Raw genomic sequence first — 20,742 nt, 5'->3', positions numbered from 1 at the left:
TTGAAAAGATTCTAAATTACTAGTGAAGAAATAAAAGGAAACAGAGATGGGTTAAATCTGAGTGAGGCATAAAGTGGTAGTCCAAAAATCATCATCTCAGTTTGATTGTGGGAGTTGCTAAGTGGCTACTGGATATGCTAAAAAAAAAAAAAAAAAAAAAAAAAAAAAAGCGAGGAAAAGAAAAAGAAATATCCAAATATCCCAATCTCAATTTATACATTCCACTGTATTTTTTAAGTGCCTATGTACTAAATATCATTTTAGGTGCTGGGAAAACACACTAAACAGTACAATAGAAATCCCTGCCCTCATGTAGAGAAATTTTTACTTGGATGAGACAAATAACAACAATAACAACAACACATCATGGAGCACATGGTGACAAATATTTTTGAGATAAAAAATAAAGCAAGAAAAAAAAATACAGGGATTACAGGGGTGAACTTAATATAATCAGTGAATACCTCAATGATGCAGTGTTATTTGAGCAGAGGTAAGGAAGTGAACTGTTTGGTTAGCTGGAAAAAGTACATTCTAGGTAGAAAAACAAAAATATAAATTGAAAAGCCTTGGGGCTAGAGCTTACTTGATAAGTTCAAAGAAAAGCAAGGAGAAAAATGTGGCTGGAGCGGAGTGAACATGAAGGAAACTACGAGAAAATAAAATCAGATTAGTGGGGGAAGGGTAGATTATACAGAAACTGGTAATTGCAAGGCCAACTTAAAAGCTTTATTTTTTAATCTTAGTAATGTGAAACCATTGGATGGATATATGTATAAATGACATATTTTGAAAGATCACTTGGCTGCTATATTGAGACTACTGGACTATGAAAGTAAGGGTGAAAGCAGAGAGAATAGTTTAAAAGGTGTTGAAATAAGGTACAAGATGATGGTGACTGGGACCAGGGCAGTATCAGAGAAAATGATGAAGATAGCCAGATCTAGCATTTATTTTGAACGTTGATTTGAAAGATTTTCTGAGAGATCTTAAGATAGGAATGATTTTCAGAAGGAGAAAGTCGTGTGGAGGCTTCCCTGGAAGACACTAAGACTTTCAGTGAAGGCAGGCAGTTAGTCCATGGGTCAGAGAGGGAACTGAAAAAATAACACTTTACTTTTTTTCCCCCAATCTTTCTGATTTTCTACTAGAACTCTTTATATCTTAATCCAGTCAGAAATCAGAAGACAAAGGAGCTCTTATCCTGTAGATCAGTCTCCTGGAACAATGAAGAGGGTGAAGAAAGTATATCTGGAGGTCAGACAAAAGATATCCAGTACAACAAATGGTTGCAGGCTATACAACCTAGGCCACCTAAGGGCAAAAGTAAAAAAAAATGAAGAAGGTTTAGCAAACAGAATCACAAGATATAAGGCCCTGGAAATGTCAAAAATGGAGTTATATTCAAAGAGGTATAACCAAAATACCAAAAGTTATATTAAGATAAAATAGTAAAACATATTCAATTAAAATAATGAAAAGGAAGGTAAATACAAATCCACCATATCAATAATTACAATGTATGTCAGTAGTCTAAAAGTCTAATTAAAAGACAGAAATTAACAAAATTAAAGAAAAAGCAAAACCACACTATATGCTGGCTACAGAAGCCACTTTAAACATAAAGACACAAATGATTGAAAAATAAAATGACAGAAATATGATGTACCATGGAAACAGCCAGCAAGAGAAAGCTAGAGTGGTTATTTAATATATAACCTAAAGACAAGGTATTACCAAAGATGGACAAGGACATTTTATAAAGATAAAAGGAACATTTCATCAAGAAGGTGTGACAATTATCAATGTGTATGCACATAACAGAACCTGAAAATACACAAAGCCAAAAATAATAATTATATTAGAAGATATTTTTCATACAGTGTTCAAGATTTAATATAAATCATAAAGCATGCAAATTGACAAGAATAATTATTTTAAAATTAAAAGATCAAACGTAAGTAGACTCATAGTTGATCCATATAGTGAACTTAATAAAAAGAACTTTAAAATAGCCATGATTAATATTTTCCAAAAAACAGAGTAAAATGGATAAAATATCTTAAATGATGTAACATTTCACCAGGGATTTGGATTCTACAAAAACATAAATGTTAGAACTGAAAAATACAGTAAGTAAACTTAGAACCTCAGTTAATGGGTTTAACACGAATACACACTGCAGAATAGAGAATTAGGAATTGGAAGACAAGTCCATAGAAAATACCTACATTTAAACAAACATATAAAAAGAGATGGAAAATAAAGAGCAAAAGAGTATTGGACACAGTGGAAAGGCCTATTTGTAGTCTGTGCTAGGCAGAATTCTAGGATGGCACATAAAATTCCCACTCTCCTACTGTATAAAGCTTGAGCAATTGATAGGACTGTGAATTGTTGAATTTTACTTCCCTTACTGTTATATGGCATAGTTGACTTTAAGAAAGAGGGTAAGCCTCACCTACTTAGATGAGACTAAAAAGGTTCTGAGCTTATCCTGATGTCAGAAATTCAGAACAGGTAATAAAGGAGATTCTCTGCTGCTCACCTTGAAGATGGGGGGAGTTGTGTGGCAAAGAATGGGGATAACTCTAAAAGGTAAAGCTATCAAATAAACAGAGCTTCATTTTTTACAGTCCAAAGGATCTGATTTGGCCAATAACCCAATTGAGCTAGTAAGTAGGTTCTTTCCCAGAACCTCCAAAAGGATTACCACTCGGCCAACACCCTGATTTAAGCCTGTGAAACTGAGCAGAAGAGCAAATCATGCCATCTCTGGACTTCTAACCTTAGAACTATGAGCAAATAAATGGGTATCATTTAAAGACACTAGGGCTGTGGTAATTTGTTATGTAGCAATAATGAACTAATGCTTTGGATGAAACTGACTTTCCCCTCCATAGAGAATTAGAATGAGGTTTCTGCTAAACTAAAGCAGCATTGGGAAGAAGCCCCTCATCCTGGTATTTTATAATGAAAGCTATATAAACTAATGAAAAAAAAACTAGTCTCCGTGAGAAGATGAAGAAAAACCCATGATTTCTTTTATATTTATAGAAAGAAATTTGAAGATCTTCAGTGGCATAGATAAGAGGAATACGTGTGAGTCTCAAAGAGGCAAAACTGCCCAGGAATACCATCAATATGAAGAGCATATACACCTATTTTTAGTTTCAATAAAGCTGTGATTTTTCTATAGGAACTTAGAAATCTTCGAAGTGATAGTATTTCCTACCACTCCTCTTGCAAACTTTTGCATAAATGTAATTGAAGAGCACCAATTCTAACTCATTTTGACCCTGATCATGTTTTGAAAATGAACATTTAATTAGAATTATCTCAAAGTTGACTATTTTTATTGAAAAAAAAAAAAACTTTACAGAGGGAATTCCATTAACACCAGTTAGATACTTCATTATTTTTGGTATGCGGTGTTTCTTTGACTTATTTTTCATTTTATTGGTATCGAGTCTTTCCCATTTGAAATTAATACACATTTTATCCATTAATAAGCTGTATCCATATCAAATTGTACTAATCATAGCTTCTGCTGTTGTCAGTTTTTCGTCAGAGCCATTATTTCTATCAAGACTAACTGTCCCATGCAATATCTAAGAGGTCTAATTTTCATCAAAATATATTTTATTCTGGGAGCATTTGAGATCTTCTTGCTCCCCAGCATATGTGATCAGTTTGGCTAAAATAAACTCTTATAAAAATTCTCAAAAAAATATTTTATTCTTCTTTCGATTTTTATTTAGTTATCAAAAGTTATCAGAGTTTGACTATTTTATTGTTTCTATCACTGTTACTCATCATGAACTAATTATTCCTTAGAGCAATGCAAGAAAATGTAAGTTTTTATGAAACGGAAATAAAATCCGTAAAAGAGATTCCCTAGGAAAAGAAAAATCCTTTGGAGCAATACAGTGCATGGCCGTTTGAGCTCTTGAATGTTGTACTGGATCAAAACATCAAGGTCAAACAGCTGTTTTATACTGTGGTGACAACGTATTTAAAAATCATTTACTTGTTTTAAATGAAAATAGAGGAGAGGAAGTAAGTAGGAGAATAAAGTAAGATTTCCTATAAGTTAATAAATTGTTGAAGATGGGTAACTGGCATATTGGAGTTCATCATGCTTTTCTGTTACATCCAAAGCTTTGCACAGTAACATATTTTAAAGATTTAAATATCTTTTTAAATATATAATGTAACATTTAATAAGAAAGATATTGTAAAGGGTATGCAACTTCTTTATATTAATAGTAAAAAAAAAGATATATTATTAAATCATAGGCCACTGACAACATGATTATGATGAACTGAAGTTGATCAGGTATGCTGATATCTTATAATGAAATAATCTGTGTGTAACAGGGAAAAATATTGTTACATAGGTGCATAACTAATAAAGGACTTCATTGCCTTCTAAGGGCGATCGTATAATGCCTATGGGTCAGGAAATACATCTCTATATTTTTCTTTCCCTTTCACAAAGACTAGGCAGAGAGGGGAGAGAACATAGAATTTTAAAGCCTGAGTTCTGACTTCTATGCCTCTTAAAAGGGAGAAGCTGAAGTTTTCGTCCATGCTTTAGCTAAAAGTTCATTTATGCAATTTTTGGATGTAAGAAAACTAACCTGGAGTCAAATAAGTCACAGAGTGGTCAACTGCTTTGCATAACAAAATGAGAAAGTTTGACTGGAGGTTGGTAGAAGGCCCAGAGAAATAAGGAGATCTGATGGCAACTGGTCCCCAAAATGAGCAAATAGGGGCATTTTAAAATGAGAACTGATTCACGTAAATATCAAAAGACAAATGTAGGAATAACATATGTTCGATTTTAAGTTATTTGTATTGCTGCCATATACATCTTCCCTAACTCTCTTACATTTCTAGAAAATCTGATATGTTTCTAAAAGCCTCGTATGTATTCTCTGGCACATGGTAAAAGAACTGATTACGACATCTGAGTTAATGTGGGGCAGAAATTGAGAGCGAGAGGGTATAGCATAGATATTTTGAATTCCTCAGAAGAAGAAAAATCTGAGTGAAAGGTAACCAGAAGGATAGTAGTGGTTAACTAATTGGAGCAAGAAAGATTGTGGTTCAAGATTTCGATGTATTGGATGCTACTGATAGGAGAGAACCATGATAAGCTACATAAGCAGAAGACAAAATACTTCCTTAGAGTGCTTCTTTCAACTTGGCTATGACAAGAAGTAGATGATAGTCGCCCATTGTTTTAAAACCATACAGTTGGGATAATGTAACATATTGAGGCATGGTTTAATGTGGGAGTATCTTTTCTACTCCCAATTTTCACAAGCATTCTGTATTGTGGCCACATAAGGCAAATGTTCTTTTCTTATTTTAAACATTGATAAAAAGGAAAATATGTGGGGGGAAGGGGAGCTTTTATAGAGAGCTAGGAGTAAACATTGTCTACAAGTTCAACATCTTACTGGAGAGAAAGAAGCATAATTAACTACCTTCTGATTATTCTCTAATTTTTTAGAATGTGTACACCCTGCAAAGCAAGGAGAAAAATATTCAACATCATCTCTTCCACATACAGTGGAATAAAATGAAGGTGAACATCCACAATGAGAATTGCAAGGAGCTGTCAGGTTTCCAGACTGTCCTGTTCTGTAAAAAAAGATTGAATGTAATTACATCACTGCATTATACTTATTAATGATATCTATGAGATCCATAAAAATATTATTAAAATAATCATTTTAACAGCCTTATTAAGATATAAATGTTATACAATAAACTATATGTCTAAAGTGTACAATTTGAATTTTTTTGCTCTATGTACACACTTGTGAAACCATCATTACTATTATGTTAACAAACATAATCATCATCCCTAGAAGATTCTTAATGCCCCTTTTAATTCCTCTGCCCCCTGGTATCTGTTGATCTACTTTCTGTTACTATTATTTGAATTTCATAGCATTTTGTGACATGGAAAAATAAAATATGTGCTTGTTGGCTTCTTTCATGCAGTTGATTTTTATGTGGTCTTTGTATGCATATACTTTCATGTCTCTCGAGTAAAAATTAAGGAATTGACTGTTTGGATAATATGGTAGGTGTTTTCCATAGTGATTATGCTATTTTACATTCCCACCAGCAGTGCATAAGAGCTTCGTTTGCTTTGTGCATGCCTCGTCAACACGTGGTATTGTCAGTCTTTTCAATTTTAGACATTCTAACAGGGGTATAGTAGTTTCATATTGTTGTTTTTAATGACTAATGATGTTGAGCATCCTTCCAGGTGTTTATTTTCCATCTGCATATATTATTTGGTTAAATCTTCAAATCTTTTGCCCATTTTTTAGCTTATTTGTTTTCATATTAAGCATTGAGAGTTTTTATATATTCTAGAAACTAGTCCTTTGTTAGATATATGATTTTCAAATATCTTCTCACAGTCTTTAGACTGTTTTTAATTTCCTTAACACGGTCTTTTAAATACCAGAAGTTTTTATATTCTGATGACATCCAATTTATCAATATATTTCTGTATGGATCATGTGTTCAGCGATCTAAAACTTTCCTGAACCTAAGTTCACAAAATTTTTCCTTATATTCTTGGAATTCAACAATTCACGTTTACATCTATAATTCATTTTGAGTTATTTTACATGGTACACGATATGGATCAAAATTTATTTGTTTATGTAGAGATACCTAACTGTTCCAGCATCATTTGTTAAAATGACTGTATGTTCTTCACTACATTGCATATGTGCTCTGTCAAAAATCAATTATCCTTATAATGTGAGCCTATTTCTGGACTCTATTCTGTTCAACTATTTTGATCTAATTGTCTATATTTATACCTATACTACTTTCTTGATTACTGTAGCCTTACTGAGTTAGTCCTCCACTTTTGTTCTTCAGAATCGTTTGTGGTTTTTCTAGATCCTGTGAATTCTAGCTGTATTAGTCTTCCTGGACTCTCGGCTCATCAGCTCAACTCAGGGAGTCTGCCAGAATCTGTCTAGTTCAGAATCCTTACGACAAGATCTCAAAACTCTCATGAGGCAGTAAGCTGGAAGAATTGTAGGGCTCACATTGCATGCTCCCCATTTCTCACTTTCACTATCCTTCACTGACTGGTTCCCATGTCTTGAAAACTATTGTTTTGAAATAGATTCATTGTACAGAATTGAATTCTATAAACCACCAAGAACCTACCCCCAACACACACACACACACACACACACACACACACAAAAGCAAATTAAGATTACATCATAGGACTACTCTTCTTAGCAAGATGCCCCTCCCCGATTCTTCCTACCTCTAAGACCTAATGCATTTGCAGTACTCTCAGTTTTGCATTGGCTGCTGCAGGTAATCTCTCACTGACCACTGGCTTTTGTGTTACTTTTTCAAAAATCAAAATCTTGTAGGAGCAGTCCAATCACCTGAGCTTAAGGTCATATCCTTGTTGATATCAGGAAGATGAGGAAAGAAATATTTATTTTCTTTTGATTGATTTAGAAGTAGGCAAGTCCCTAAACTCACATGTGCACTAAATGGGACCCAAATAGCAAAGATGATGAATGTTAGGTACCAAAAAGACAAGGTTTTTTGTATGTCGTTGGTTTCAATTTGCTAACATTTTGTTGAGGCTATTGCATCTAAGCTTATGAGAGAGAATGGTCTGTAGTATCCATTATTTTGTATTGTCCTTAGTTTTGCTATCAGATAATATTGACCTCATAAAACAAATTAAAGGAGTGTTCCCACTTCTTCTATTTTCTAGAAGATATTGTGTAGAATTACTGTTACTTCCTCAAATGTTTGGTAGAATTCTTCAGTGAAATCATCAGGGCTAGAAAATGTTTTAGGAGGAGTTTATAAACTGTGACTTCAGTTTCTTAAATAATTTTTATTATAGCTATTCAAATTATCTATTTCATATTGAGTGGGTTTTTTTTTTCGGTTTGTGCTTTTCAAGGATTAGTTCATATTATCTGTCAAATTTATCTGTGTAGAGTTTATAGTGGTTCCTTTTTATTCTTCAGATATCTATGGTGATGGTTTTATTGCCTGTTTCATTACTGATAATGGTAATTTGTGTGTTCTTTGCTTTTTATCGTTATCATTCTTGCTAGTGATGTGTTAATTTTATTGACCTTTAAAAGAACCATGTTTTTGTTTCATTGATTTCTAGTTGTATCTTTATTATTTGCTTCCTTGTTTCGAGTTTAATTTTGCTCTTATTTTTCTAAATTCTTGAGATGGAGCTTAGATTATAGATTTGAGACTTCTCCTGTTTTCTATTGTGTGTATTTAGTACTATAAAATTTCCCCTAATTACTATTTTAGTTGTGTCCTGCAATTGTGATATATGGTATTTTGGTTTCCATTCAGGTTCATGTATTTCCTTTTAATTTGTCTTCAGACTTCTGTGATTCATGGATTATTTAGAAGTGGGTTACTTAGTTTCCAAGTGTGGTAGAAAATACACTCTATAGTTTCAGTTTTTTTAAACTTTTTAAATTTGTTTTATGGCCCCAAATATGGCCTTTTCAGTGACTATTCCATTTGTACTTAAAAAGAATATGCACTTTGCTGTTGTTGACATGAGAGTTCCACAAATACAAATTAGTTCAGGTTTGATGACTGTGTTATTTGCTACCTCTTTATTCTCCCTTGAGAGGGTAATGATCAAGTTTCCAAGTGTACTTCTGGATTTGTCTTCTTTTTCTTCCAGTTGTACAGTTTTTCCTCTTTGTATCTGTAGAGTCCATTGTTAGCTGCATGCATAAGTAGGTTGTTTGTTCTTATTGGTAAATTGACCAATTTATCAATTTATAATTTTCTTGGTTCTGAAATCTGATGTTAATACATTCCTTCCAGCTTTCTTTCATTTAGTATTTTTATGCTATAACTTTTCTCATATTTTTTTACTTTTAAACTATACATGTCATTATTTGTTGTAGGTCTCATGTAGACTAAATTTAGTTGGAATTTATTGGAATTTAATTTCTTTTATCCAATCTGAAAACCACTTCCTTCAAATAAGTAGGTTTCAACTAGAAATTAATGAGTATTTTCATAAAGCACCAGATAGTAAATATTTTAGGCTTCACAAAACTTTTACTTTCTGTTGTATATTCTTTGCCCTTTTTAAATGAGCAAACTTCATTTTTTAGGTTTACAGAATAATTGAGCATATACTTCTTCTCCACCTACACACAATTTCACCTGTTTCACCTATTATGTTGCTTTAGTGTGGTACACTTTTTACAACTGATGAACAAATAATTTCGCCTTTTCCAGAACGTATATCATTGGAATCATATGATATGTCACCTGACTTCTTTCACTTAGCAATATACATTTAAGATTCCTCCATGTTTTTTGTGGCTTAATAGCTTATTTCTTTTTATCACTGGATAATATTCCATTTTATCTAGTTTATCTATCCATTCATCTATTAAAAGTTATGTTGGTTATTTCCAATTTTAGCAATTATGAATGAAGCTGCTATAAAAACTCATTAGCAGATTTTTTGTGAACATATATTTTCAACTCTTTTGGGTAAATACTTAATGGCAAGACTATGCTTAACTATGTACGAAACTTCCAAACTGCCAAAGTTACTTACCATTTTATATTACAGTAGCAATGAATGCAAGTCTTTGTTGCTCTATATCCTCGCTAGTGTTTGGTTTTGTCAGTTTTTTTTTTTTTTTCAGTTTTAACCATTCTAATAGGTGTGTTGTGCTATCTCTTTGTCATTTTAATTTGCAATTCCCTAATGGCATATGATATAGAGCATATTTTCATACACTTATCAGTATCTGTGTATCTTCTTTATGAGGTTTCTATTCAGATCTTTTGGCCACTTTTAATTGGATTGTTTATTTACAAATTGATGAGTTTTAAAAGTTCTTTTACTATTTTGCATATGTCCTATACCAGATATACATTCTTCTCCCAGCTTGCAGTTTGTCATTTAATTTTATTAACTGCGTCTTTCACAGAGAAGGGAATTCATTTTAATAAAGACTAACATTTTTTTTTTCTTTACTGCATTGTCTTTTGGTGTTGTATTAAAAATGTCATCATCAAACCCAAGGTTTGCTAGATTTTATCCTCTATTATCTTTGAGTTTTAGAGTTTTGTATTTTACATGTAGGTCTTGATCCATTTCAAGTTAATTTTTGTGACAGATGTAAATTCATCTAGATTTTTCTTCCCTGCCTCCTTTCCTTCCTCCTCCCTCCTCCTTCTTCCCCTTTTCCTCCTCCTCTTCCTTCTTTTTTTTTTCTTTTTATGTGAACATTCAGTTACTCTGGCACTTGCTCCCATCCACACACCAAATCTACAGCTACACATGGAGAAAATGTCTGAGAAAAAAAATCCAGTAAGTAGCTGAGTGATTCCTACACATTGGGCAAATGAGAAAATACCCACATCACTTACATTGAAATGGGTATGAAAAACTGAGACACTCTCACCATAAACTCCACCCCTGGCACAGTGCCATTTTATTGGAAAGGAGCTCTCAATTCCCAACGATTTTCCTAAGAAGCAAAGAGTTTGGAAGGAGCCTATCCCTGTGCCCCCAGCTTTTGCAGCTGCTGCCCAAGGGATGAGCCCCTAGGTACCTGAGAGCCGATGGAGTTTGTATTCATGAGTCCCATAGCGCTTGCAAACAAAGAAGTAATTATTAACAAGAAGAGGAGCACTCCCCTACATCTATAATCACTTAGACCCAGCACACAGGAAGCAGGTAAAAAAGCCCATCTCTCAAGTTTCTCCAAAGAAGGGTCCTAACAACATACTTTCCCATCTAGTGCTTGAGGGTCTAGTTTCCAATTAGCCTGCATATGGAAGTACTGACTGCAATATTCTCTTTTGGGACACTGACAGGTTTTGGTTCACCTTCAATCATGGGCACCACTAAGAACAAAGGTGGTTTGCACAATTACAAAGATTTGTAAGACTACCAAGAACTCAGACCTGGCTGAAATAAATATAAATTATTTTATGTAAGCCTCATGATAATCACAAAGCAAAAACCTATGTAAAATTTTTAAAAATTAAAAAGAAAGGAATCTAAGCATACTATTAAATAAAATCATTAAATTACAAAGCAAGAGCGAGAGGAAAAAAAACAATACAGGAACCACAAAATAGCCAGAAAACAACAAAATGGCAATGAGTGCATACCTATCAATAACAACTTTAAATGTAAATGGATAAAATACTCCAATCAAAAGACATAGAATATCCAAATAGTTTTTTTTTTTTTTAAAGACTATCTATGTGTTGCATACAAGATTCATTTCAGATGTAAGGACACACACAGACTGAAAGTGAAGGAATGGAAAAAGATACTTCATGAAAATAGAAACCAAAAGAAAAGTGGGGTAGCTATACTTAAAAACAGACTTTAAGACAAAGACTATAAAAAAAAGACAAAAGTCCCTTTACAATAAAAAGAGATCAACCCGAGAAGAGAAATAACATTTGTAAATATTTATGTACTCAACAGGAGCCCCTAAATACATAAAGCAAATATTAACAGACCTAAAGAGATAAATAGACAGCAATACAATACTACTAGAGGACTTCAATACCCATTTTCAGCAATGGATAAATTATCCAGACAGAAAAACCTGCTAGGAAACTTGAACCTAAACTACATGTTAGACCAGATGTACTTAACTGATATTTATAGGCCATCCCATAGAACAGTAGCAAAATATATTATTCTCAAATGCACATGAAATAGTCTTCAGGATAGATTATATGTTAGGCCACGAAACAATTCTTAATACTTTTAAAATTGGAATCATACCAAACATCTTTTCTAACCACAATGGTGTAAAACTAGAAATCACAAGAAGAAAACTAAAAAAATCACAAATGTGTGAAGATTAAACAACATGCTACTGAACAACCAATGGGTCATAAAAGAAATCAGAAAATACCTTGAGATACACGGAAATGGAAATATAATGTACTGAAATCCATGGGATGCAGCAAAAGCAATTCTAAGAGAGAATTCCATAGCAATAAATGCCTACATTAAGAAAAAAGAGATCTCAAATAAATAATCTAACTTTATACCTCAAGGAACTAGAAAAAGAACTAAGCTCGAATTTAGTAGAAGGAAATAAAAATCAAAATGAAAATAAATCGAGACTAATACAATAGAAAGATCAATGAAACTAAAAGCTAGTTTTTTTAAAACAATAAACAAAATAGATAAACCTTTAGCTAGACTTGCCATGAAAACAAAAGGATCATATAAATGAAATTATAAATGTAAGAGGAGATGTTACAAATGATACAACAAAAATATAAAAGTTATAAGAGACTACTATGAATATGCTTTCTTTCATGCTTTCTTTCTTGTTCTCATCTTTCTCTTTTTCTGTCTTCTCTGGTTTTAACTGACTGTTTTATGAGATTTCATATTCTCTTATCTGTTTCACAGCAGTTATACTTCTTTTTAAAAATATTTAAGTTTCCCTAGAATTCCCAGTATACATTTACAAGTCATTTAAGTGCTTTCAAATAACACACAGTATTTCACGGGCAGTGCAAGTATCTTAAAGTAGACCTAATTCTTTCCTCCTCCTTTATAAGACTGCTACCACTCATTTCACTGTCTATAAACTATAAACATTGAACACTCTATTGCCATTATTGTTTTGAACAAAGAGTATACATTATGTCAATTAAAAATAAGAAATCAAAAGAATATTTTATCTTCATTTACTTATCTCTTAACGCTCTTGGTTTAAGTGGATTCAAATTTCTGACTCATCCCATTTTTCTTTTTTTCTGAAGAACTTCTTTAAATATTGCTTGCAAAGCAGATTTACTGGTGACAATTTCCTCATTAATAATTTCATTCCACTCTCTTCTTACTTGCCTGGTTTGCGAAGCCTGTTGTAAATTATCCCTGATCCTCTCTGGGTATATTTATTTCCCCTGGCTTCTTCTAAGATTTTGTCTTTGTTTTTGATTCTTCAGTTTTAATATAATATGCCTAGGTGTAGATTATTTTTACATTTGTTCACCTTGTTTTCTGCACTTCCAGGGTCTGTGGTTTGGTATCTGTGATTTTAGAAAATTCTCAGTTATTATTACTTCACTTATTTCTTCTGTTCCTTTATTTCCTTCTTCTTCTGGTGTTTCCACTACAGATCTGTTATACCTTTGAAATTGTTGCACAGTTCTAGGATGTTCTGTTCCAGTTTTTTGTTTTGTTTTGTTTTTCATGCTCTTTTTCATTGTTTTTCAATTTGAGAAGTTTCTGTTGACATATCTTCAAAGTCCTTGATACTCTTCTCAGTCTTGTCCAGTCTACTGATGAGCGCAAGAAAGGGATTCTTCATTTGTGTTATAGTATTTAGTGTTTTTGCTTTCTGGGACTTACTTTTGATTTTTTCCTTAGAGTTTCTATTTATCTGCTTCTATTATCTATCTTTTCTTTCTTATCATCCACTTTTTCCATTAGAGCACTTAGCATTCTAATCATACTTATTTTATGTTCCTAGTCTGATCATTCCAAAATCTCTATCATATCTGAATCTTGTTCTGATTCCTTGTAGTTTTTTTTGAAAGCCAAACATTATGTATCAGGCAATAAGAACACAGTAAATAGGCCTTTATTGTGAGGTTTTATGTTTATCTGTCTAGGGTTAGACTATTTAAAGTTTGTTGTAACTGCATGTGTCAGAGGCTTCAATTTTCTATGGTATCCACATTTTGTCTTCCCTATTGTCTTTGGGTTTCCCTAGAAACTATTAATAGCATGTGCCTTGCCTCACTTTCAGTTGTAATTATCTGTCATTATACTAGATATAGTGGTACTGTCGAGAGAAAGCATTCTATAATCTTATGATTAAATCTTAGACTTTACAAGGTTTTTTTTTGTTTGTTTTTGGGTTTTTTTAGTGGGCCTGAGTCTCTAGGCTGTGACCTTCATAAATTTTGCTTAGATTATTTATTTTTTTCTTTCCTTTATGTCAGACGAGAAGGTTGGAGAAGGATTGACTTGTCTAGTTGCCCTCTCTTCTAAAGTTTGGTTGGGGAAACTCTGGTAGTTTCCATAGAGGGCAGGTTTTTGTTACCAAGAGTAGATTTCTCTGGGGCATATTTCAAAATGGTTACTTTCTTTGTTTTCCAGCCCAAAATACAAGAAAATTTTTTTCCCAACCAGAGAGAACCTGGTGAGGGCACCTAGATGTAAGAGACCTTAGAATGGGAGCATCCCCCTAAGAGTGGACCCCCAGAAGTTTTTATTTTTATTCATTTATTCATTCATTCATTCATTTTCCCCCCAGGAGTTTTTAAATCTCAAGTTAGTCCAGGCTCCACATCTAGAAATAGTCAATTACTGTTTAATGTTTAGATCCAATGGCTTCTGCTCCCAGTAAATTGCAATCGTATTTACCTGCGGAGAGCCAGTTTGCAGGGGGGCGGGGTGGGGGTGTGCGGGGCGGGGGGCAGCAGTTTGCCCTGTGATCTCAAGTTCTGAAGAATCTAAGAAGAGTTGCCAATTTTTAATCTGTTCAACTTTTTTCTTGTCATGAGGATAGGAGTAATGATTTATAAGCTCTTTACATGTTGGAGGACAAACTAGAAGTCATATGCTTTATTGTTTTTCACAACCCTTATTAATATTAAAACCATTCTTGGCTTGCAGACCATACAAAAACAGGCTGCAGTATAGGTAAATAGATATAGATATAGATATAGATAGATATAGATATAGATATAGATATAGATATAGATATAGATATAGATATAGATATAGATATAGATATGTAGGCATACCTAAACTATATATATATATACACACACACATAAACTGTATATATATACATAAACTATATATATATGTCTAAACTATATGCATACCTAATATATCTACGTGTGTGTGTGTGTGTGTGCACGCGTGTGTGTGTGTGTACATACACATATACAGTTGATCTTGAACAATGCAGGGGGGGGTGGGTTTAGGACACAGATCAAAACCCACACACAACTTAAGTTGGCCCTTCGCATATATGGATTCCCAATAGCGTATTAAAAATACTATTTTTCATTCACAGTTGGGAATCTACAGATCTGAAACCCAAGGGCACAGAAAGATAACTGTATATTTGCTGAAAAAATATACAGTCAGTGGACCCGTGCAATTCAAACTCATGTTGTTCAATATCTGGAATCCTTGTGGGTCTATTCTATCATCTGTTTGTCTCACAGTTTTTGGCCTTGTCTTTGGTGTGCCTGGTAATTTTATCTTATTTTTCAAATGCAAGATATTTGCTTACAACACTTTAGAGCTCTGTATATTATCGTTCATTCAGAGTGCTGGGTCTCTTTTTCTGCTGCTAAGGAGAGGGCTGGCTAGGGCTGGCTGACCACATCAATCCAATTAGAGATCAAATTAACTCCTGGTTAGGCTATAGTACTTAAGAAAGGCCCTCACTCCTAGGTGTTAGCGTTACAGACATATTGAGAATATGTCTTTCACCACAGATCCTCTCCTCAGCACCTTCCAAATCTCCTAGTTCATTAATCTCTTACGGAAGGAGCATCATAATACTGCTGAGAATTTTCTCTGCTTTTTTTTTTTTTTTTTTACAAAATGTGTATATGATTTCAGCCTCTTAACTTCCTAATTCAGCAAATGTATTGAGTAAAAACCCAATAGAATTTTTAATCATTTGTCTACTTCTCTCTTCTATCTGATATCTTGCCCTGCTCTATGCTCTAACTTTTGTCTTTTTAGACTCAACAGGTCTGTCAAAAATTTGTGCTGGTTTCTTGTCATGATACTAGAAACTTTTTGCCCAGATCCTTTGCCAAAATTCTCAATTTCTTGCCAATATCCAGAATTAGTAAATAACCCTGGGGTGGGGGTCAGGGGAGACTGCAAATGGTTGTTTCTTGTCTCAAAATTTTGCCTTTCCCAGGATTTTGGCTTTTAAATTCCTACTTGTGTAAGCAACCCTCTGATGCCTTTAAACAAATCTTTTAAAACTTTATTTAATTTTTCTAGTTATTCTCAGTGGAAACATTGGTCTGTCATAAGCTATTCCATTTGTAGCTGGAAATGGAAGTCTTATTTTCTTTACTTATTTTAATTCCTCAGTCCTTTGGTTTCCAATTCCTCTTCTTTTCCCCTGTCTTTAACATTTTTAAATTTTTGCAATTTTTGCTTAAAGGAGACATTAGTCATGCATACTTTTTAGAGGTACTTCAGTTCCATTCTTTGCTGTCTATAAGCAGTCAGACATGCCAGTTCAGGAACACAAGTGAGACTGGCTTTGACAGACAGTACAGTCTCCACGTTGCTAGCCATTTTAATACAGAATTCTACTTCTAGGCTCTGAATCATCTCAATGTGTTTTTTCTTTAGTACTTTATGAATGCATGAGAAATTATATTATAATCCACCATTATTATATTTCTGCCCTTAATATGAAAGGTAAAATTATGCTTTTACATGTGAAATAATTTCAAGAATGATAAACTTATAAGAGTTACTGAATAAATAATTATTAACTGACTGAGACATACATTGTTGATTTAGATGTAATATCTAATATACTAAATTATATTTACCCGCCATAATCTTCATTGATCCCAGCAAATGGCATTGGGTTGCAGTATACAAAAATCATAAATATGACCAGCACAACTGTTATCATAGATGTAACCATTATAAATGTCAGAAGGCCTTTGCAATATATTTGTAGCTTAGAAACAATGATACCTCCCAGAAGCTGGCCAAGTGCTGCTCCTGGAATTAAAACAAGTCCTAAAAAAAAGGAGGAAGAGAAAACATAGTTAAAAATAATTAGCTAAAGACAGCACAGAAAATTCATACATTGATGCAATCCCCTCTACTCTAAACATATAGCAAACATAGACTTAAATAAAAAGACATAGAGAAAACCTAAAGGCATGATAAACATCTCAACAAACCTGACTTTAAGAGAAATACAAATTTGTGAGTGGGGCTGAAGCCACAGGCGTAAGGGACTGTAGGGCAGTGCTGGTGAAGTTTTGCCCCTACGTAGTTATGACATCTAAGCAAACTTAATCCATGAAAAATAGAAGATGAGAGCTGTCTTATTGAGAGTTATAATTGAATAGCTGCCTGGATTTATGGTTTACATCAGGAGGCATGCCCATTGTGACAAGAGTTCACAGGGATTCGTTGCCAAGAATGAAACCAATCCACTCATTGCCTCTGCGAATGCATGTACAATATCAACAACCTAACGATAAAGTTGGACTCCAGAATAGCCGTTATGAGATATAGTTTTCTTTTCAATGAAGCATAAGGCATTAGGAAGAGGTAAGCACATGATGGTGGAAAGGAGTTGGAAGAGAAGAAATATAGTTAGAAAATAATCAGATGAAGATAGCACAGTACATTTGTATATTGATGGGATCTCCTCAGTACCAAACATATAGAAATAGTAAATTTAAATGGGAAAAGAGCAAGAGAAATATAAGGTAGAAACATACAAAAAAAATCCCATTAACAGCAGATTAAATGTATACCATAGAGTTGTCTGACAAAGACTTGTAAATAATTTTAGAATGCTCAGAAAGATTAATGACAGTGTAACGTCCATAAAAATGAAGAAATAAAATTGATAAAGAAAGGAATGAAAAAATAAGAGCAGGTGGATACAAAAGAGCAAATAAAAAAACCTAGATATTTAAAAATATAACTTTTTAAATAAAAACTCAAATCCTAAACTACAGACTGAAAAGCAAATTAATGAATTGGAAGAAGGATTTTGTTATTCATCCAGTATGTAATTTTTTTTAAAGAATGAAGGAAGAATAGCTAAAATAAGCAGTTAAAAGACAATGAGTACAGTGGAAAAAATATAATATACACTACCTCAGCAAAATGATAAAGGTCGAATTTAAAAGGAGTAAGCTATGTTGACAGTATGTGCCCCTGATATATGATATGATGAAAATGGCACATTACCTCTGTGGTCTTCTTTCCAAAACCCATAACTCCTGTCTAAGCATGAGAAAAATATCAGACAATTTATAACTGAGGAACATTCTAAAAAATATATGACAAGCATGTCTTAGAACTGTCAAATCATAAAAAACAAGAAGACTGAGAAGCTGTCATACTCAAGAGGAGCTTAGGGAGACATGAGAACTAAATATAATGTGGTATCTTGAATGAGATCCTAGAAGAGAAAAAAGGACATTATTTAAAAACTAAAGAAATCTAAATAAAATTGATTTTAGCTAGTAATAATGTATTGTTATTGGTTCACTAATTGTAACAAATCTGCCATACTGACATAAGAAAAGAGAAACTAGGTACTTAGTATATGAAAACTCTGTAATATCTTCAATTTTTTTCTGTAAATCTAAACTATTCAAAAAATAGTTGTTGTTTTTTTTTAAAATACAGTAAGAATAGGATAAGAAGTTCCATGAAATGTTTTACAGCTGTCATGAGAAATATAATAAAAGGTATACCAAAGAAATAATATTTGAAAAATTGTAGATGAGAATGAGAAGTTTCCCTAATTAAAGAAATATTAGTCCTGGGAATAAAAGTATATTCCAACTATCGAGGAGTAAAAAATAAATAATAGAATTCATCATATACTAGCAAAATTCATAACATCGATATTGTTATGTTAATAACCTAAAGACCAAACACATAACATGCATGCATGCACATTCCAGAAGAGTGGGGCTAGTGAACTGTCAATGGGCACTTAAAATCTCCTAAACTAAGGGACATAAAATAAATAAAGAATGAGTCCATTGACGGAAGACAGGATAGTAGGGAAAAAAAGAAGAAAAATAGAGAGTAATAAACAAAAATAATACAAATAAGTTAAAAATGACTTAAATATATCAGAATTCACAATAATACAAAATTAATAAAAGTTAACTATTAAAAAGACATCAAATTGGACTTTTTTAAAAAATGTTTGAAAATAAAGTAGCAAAAATATATATATATATATCATGAAAATAGATCAAGACATTGTATAAATAAATAAATTATGTAAAAACTGCCCAGATTTCAAGGAAATTAAAAATCCATAAACAAAGTAATATTTCAATTCAGCTTTCTAAAAACAGAGACTTAGCTTATAATGCTATTAAAAAAAGAAACAAAGTATATATTTAGCAACTAAAACTCTCTTTGTAATTCATGGCTTAAATAAAAATATGATAATGAGAATTAAAAATACTTAGAACTGAACAATAATGAAAATTATATCTAAATGCATTAGATGCTACTAAAGAAAATCTGTAACTAATGATACCTCTTTCGTGAGGTTCTTAGAATTAAGAGTTAATATTTAAGTGCTTAGAAGAGTGTCCAGTCACAGAGTAAACATGAGTGTTTGTTAAATGGTAGATATTTGCAGACCAATTCATTTATTAGAAAGCAAAAAAGTACAAACAGAGTAGGGACAATATTTATCAAGAAAATTGTGGGAACTGGAATTGAATTGGGAGACCTCAGAGGGTGAGCAGTGAGCCTACAGGTAAGGAAGTCAAGGAGAAGCAAATTATACTTTACTTCAGAATCACAGAAATTAAGGGCAGTACATACCAATGAACCAATGAAAATAAGGATGTTAAAAACCAGAGAATTGGATGAAAGTCTATATAAAATGTTTTGTCCTTAAAATTCGTATGTCTACATACATGACATATGACTAAACAAGAAGACCCTAAATTTATTCAGCTTGAACTCAACAACTGTAGATTTGGGGAAACCAAGCACATCTGTAAGCAGAAAACTGAGGACCTAACTCAAATAAGAAAATATTGGCTGTCAGGCTTATTGCCCTAGGCAATAAGAAAATACTGGATACTGGGGGTCCAACAAATAAATAACTGGGTCCTTGAAAGACTGCCCTCAAAGAAAATAAAACAGTTGAAATTTAACTACAATGCACAGAACTTCCAATTAACTTTTATGTAAATATTTTACTGGTGTATAGAAAAGTACATAAATCACAACTGTACATATTGATGAATTTTCAAAGTGAATATACCTATGTAACCACCACTCAGGTCAAAAATCCGACATTACCAAAAGACCAGATGCTCTTTCATGTACTTACAGAATTTTATAAAATACAGAACTTAAAGTATGCATACATTATTGCTTCTTTTGTTTGACATGATGTTTGAAAAATCCACCTATGTTTTCATATATAACAATAGGTCATGTCATCTCATTGCTGGATAGCAATCTATATGCATACACCACAACTAATTTGTTCATTGTGATGTTGTGAATTGTGCTGCTACTTTAAAAATTCATGTACATGTCCTTTTGTAAATATTTGCATTTCTGTTGGGCATATTCTTAAAAGAGGAACTTATGTTGGGTATATGACGAGGAGTGGAATTCTTGGATCAGAGGATTTGTATATATTAAGATTTTTATTTCGCTGCCAAAGAGATTTATAAAACGGTAACCTAAGTTACAATCTCACCAGTAGTAGAAGAGCCAATAGCTCCCCTTCTATGCCAACATCTATTTCTCTTTTTCATTTTAGCCATTTTGCATTGTGGCATTTCCCTGAAAACTACTGAAGTCATGAGTACATTTTTATAAGAATATTGGCCAATTAATATCATGTTTTATATAATGTCTATTCAAGTCTTTGTCCATTTTTCTTGGATTATCTGCCTTTTTATTATTGTCAA

The 20,742-nt window shown here is 32.8% G+C and overlaps 1 protein-coding gene across 1 annotated transcript in view; it reads right to left on the bottom strand.

Annotated features, from left to right (window-relative positions):
* SLCO6A1 (solute carrier organic anion transporter family member 6A1) overlaps window positions 1-20,742 on the bottom strand; it is a 77,349-nt gene that overhangs the window by 15,810 nt on the left and 40,797 nt on the right. The window contains exons 9-10 of the mRNA XM_016141408.2: window positions 16,633-16,828; window positions 5,496-5,652 (exon numbers count right to left, since the gene is read on the bottom strand). Coding sequence (XP_015996894.2) covers window positions 5,496-5,652; window positions 16,633-16,828 — 353 coding nt within the window. The remainder of the gene's footprint in view (window positions 1-5,495; window positions 5,653-16,632; window positions 16,829-20,742) is intronic.

Source organism: Rousettus aegyptiacus, unplaced genomic scaffold (assembly GCF_014176215.1).
Source record: "Rousettus aegyptiacus isolate mRouAeg1 unplaced genomic scaffold, mRouAeg1.p scaffold_m13_p_8, whole genome shotgun sequence".
Lineage (NCBI taxonomy): Eukaryota > Metazoa > Chordata > Mammalia > Chiroptera > Pteropodidae > Rousettus > Rousettus aegyptiacus.
Note: the sequence above shows the minus strand (reverse complement) of the source record. Positions and strands in the feature narration are given on the sequence as shown.